The 2,603-nt window shown below is 43.3% G+C and overlaps 2 protein-coding genes across 2 annotated transcripts in view; one reads left to right on the forward strand and one right to left on the reverse strand.

The window, feature by feature from the left end:
• The window catches only part of LOC109539086 (PIH1 domain-containing protein 1), a 242,786-nt gene that overhangs the window by 3,893 nt on the left and 236,290 nt on the right, over positions 1-2,603 (reverse strand). The window lies entirely within an intron of this gene.
• The window catches only part of LOC109539065 (multidrug resistance-associated protein 1), a gene marked incomplete at its 5' end in the record, with an annotated part of 237,012 nt that continues 234,409 nt past the window's right edge, over positions 1-2,603 (forward strand). Inside the window, 6 exon segments of the mRNA XM_019906638.2 lie at positions 1-157; positions 219-580; positions 846-1,117; positions 1,172-1,400; positions 1,456-1,735; positions 1,792-2,018. Coding sequence (XP_019762197.2) covers positions 57-157; positions 219-580; positions 846-1,117; positions 1,172-1,400; positions 1,456-1,735; positions 1,792-2,018 — 1,471 coding nt within the window.

Below are 2,603 nucleotides of genomic sequence, written 5' to 3' on the forward strand. Positions count from 1 at the left end.
GCTCAAGATCCGGCGACTTGAACAAATCGACATCGGAACAACCAATCACTTCTGTAATGCCGGTGCTTTGGAGCTGCGTGTGGCGCTCGTTTATTTTTGGGGCTTCCTTGAGGCTGATCAGCGATGTCGTTCAATTTGCCAATCCGAAAATTCTGGGGTACGTGCTTTAGGACTCGCCCGATATGACCAACGTCCACTAATGTCCACTATGTTGGCAGCCTCATCATCTCCTTCGCAGCATCCGATGAGCCCCTATGGAAAGGCATTCTCTATGCTTTTACTATGTTCTTGGTGGCCGCTTTGATGACGTTCACCAACACGGCTCAATTCGGTCGTTTCTTCGTCCTGGGGCAGCACGTCAAAACCATTTTGACTTCAGCCATCTACCGAAAGGCTCTGCGGATTTCCAATTCGGCACGGAAAAACAAGACCGTCGGAGAAATCGTTAATTTAATGTCCAACGATGCCCAGAAGTTCCAGGAGTTGGTCATGTTCGTCAATATGCTGTGGTCCGCTCCCATCAGCATCGTGCTAGCCATTTACTTCCTCTATCAGGAACTTGGGGTCGCTGTGTTTGCAGGTAATTAACAAGTTGATTATTTAAAGCGCCCGGCAATACATACATCAGTTCTTGCTCATTTTGCTTCCGAAAAACGGGACGGAAAACATGAAATTTTGCATAAATCTTGGGCCACCCTTGCACAAAACGACAATCATTTTTCTAATTACATAAACAACCAAAGACTGTATTTTTTCTGCATAACCCCCCCCTGACTTTAAAGCTTGATCCGCCCTTGATGTATGTACTAATACGATTTTCAACTATCTCTTGATAACACTCTCAGGGGTTGCTGTCATGTTGAGCTTAATTCCCCTGAACACCTACATTGTAAATCGTGCACGCACGCTCCAAGTGAAGCAAATGAAAAACAAGGACGAAAGAGTGAAGATGATGAACGAAATTCTAAGCGGCATGAAAGTGCTGAAGCTCTACGCATGGGAGGAGAGCTTTGAGCAACAAATCAGAAACATCCGAAACAAGGAAGTGAACACTTTGAAGAAGTCGGCTTACCTCAATGCCTGCAGTCAGTTCATATGGAATTGTGCCCCATTCATGGTAAACACCGCCAACCAGACCCGACTGAACAAATCCAGAAACCACACGTTTTAGGTGTCGTGTTTGACCTTTGCCACGTATGTGCTAATCGACGAAAAAAACGTGCTTACTCCTTCCAAGGCCTTCGTCTCTTTGGCCTTGCTGAATCTACTAAGGATGCCCATGTCAATGCTACCAAACGTAATAAACCAACTCGTCCAAACATGGGTGTCCGTTAACAGGATCAACTCCTTCTTGAATGCTCAGGATCTAGAACCTTACGTAACCCACCACGAGTCTAGCGGTAGGTGCCCCATCTTCCTTATACTAATACTTTGAGCTGATTGATTTTTTTCCAGTCGGTCCCATTACAGTGGAGAATGGTACCTTCACTTGGGGCGAAGAGCCGACCCTGAGGAACATCAATATGAAAGTAGCCAAGAACAGTCTCACTGCAGTAGTGGGTGCAGTGGGGGCAGGCAAGAGCAGTCTAATCAGCGCCCTCTTAGGCGAAATGGACAAGATATCGGGCAGTGTTAACAGTTGGGGCTCTATGGCGTATGTACCGCAACAAGCCTGGATCCAAAATGCAACCGTTCGAGACAATATTACATTCGGAAAACCTTTCGACAAAATAAAGTAGACGAAACGGCTCTAGTAGGTATCAGCCAAATCCCAAACGTTACTGTTTCTAGATACGACAAGGTAATCGAGGCATGTGCACTTAAGCCCGACTTTAAAATGCTGGATTATGGAGACCAAACGGAAATTGGCGAAAAGGGCATCAATTTGTCCGGAGGACAAAAGCAAAGAATTAGCTTAGCCAGAGCTGTTTATGCGGACGCGGACGTTTATCTTCTAGACGACCCTCTAAGCGCGGTGGACTCACATGTAGGAAAGCACATCTTCGATCAGTTAATTGGTAAGCACTATTAAATAGAATCTGTTCTACACTGTTAAAAATAAGTTGAAAATTCAGTTACCTTTCAGTAAGTTTTGCAACTGAAAATTCAGTTTTTGGTTGTTGGAAATAAATTCATGCACATTGTGATTGAATTTTCAGTATTCTTATTGAAAATCCAAAATTCAATCAGATTTTCACCTTTCATTCAGATCTTAACCTATTTGCAGGGACTGATTGAATATCTGTCAGTTCGTACTACAACGGACGAATTAACGGATTTCCAACCAATAGAACGCTTTCAACGTCGCAAATATGCGCGAGAGGTCGCCTACGCTCTCTCTGAGTATGGCACGTAGAAGTTTTTTAAAATAACCTTCTTCTTCCCTTGTACCAAAAGTCATTTGTATTTTCAATAACAAGATCTGAAGTTTCAATAACTGGTTTCTGAATTTCCAATAACAGGTATCTGAATTTTCAGTTACGTATGTGAAAAAAACTTCGGTAATGCTTTACGCTACGAACTGGTACTAGGATTGCCGCTTTTTCGATTAAGACTATGCTCACCTTATAGAAAATCTCGTAACACACAATATTTTCCATATA

The sequence above is a fragment of the Dendroctonus ponderosae genome, unplaced genomic scaffold (genome assembly GCF_020466585.1).
Source record: "Dendroctonus ponderosae isolate FM_Combo_2020 unplaced genomic scaffold, Dpon_F_20191213v2 Dpon_F_20191213_5, whole genome shotgun sequence".
Classification (NCBI taxonomy): domain Eukaryota; kingdom Metazoa; phylum Arthropoda; class Insecta; order Coleoptera; family Curculionidae; genus Dendroctonus; species Dendroctonus ponderosae.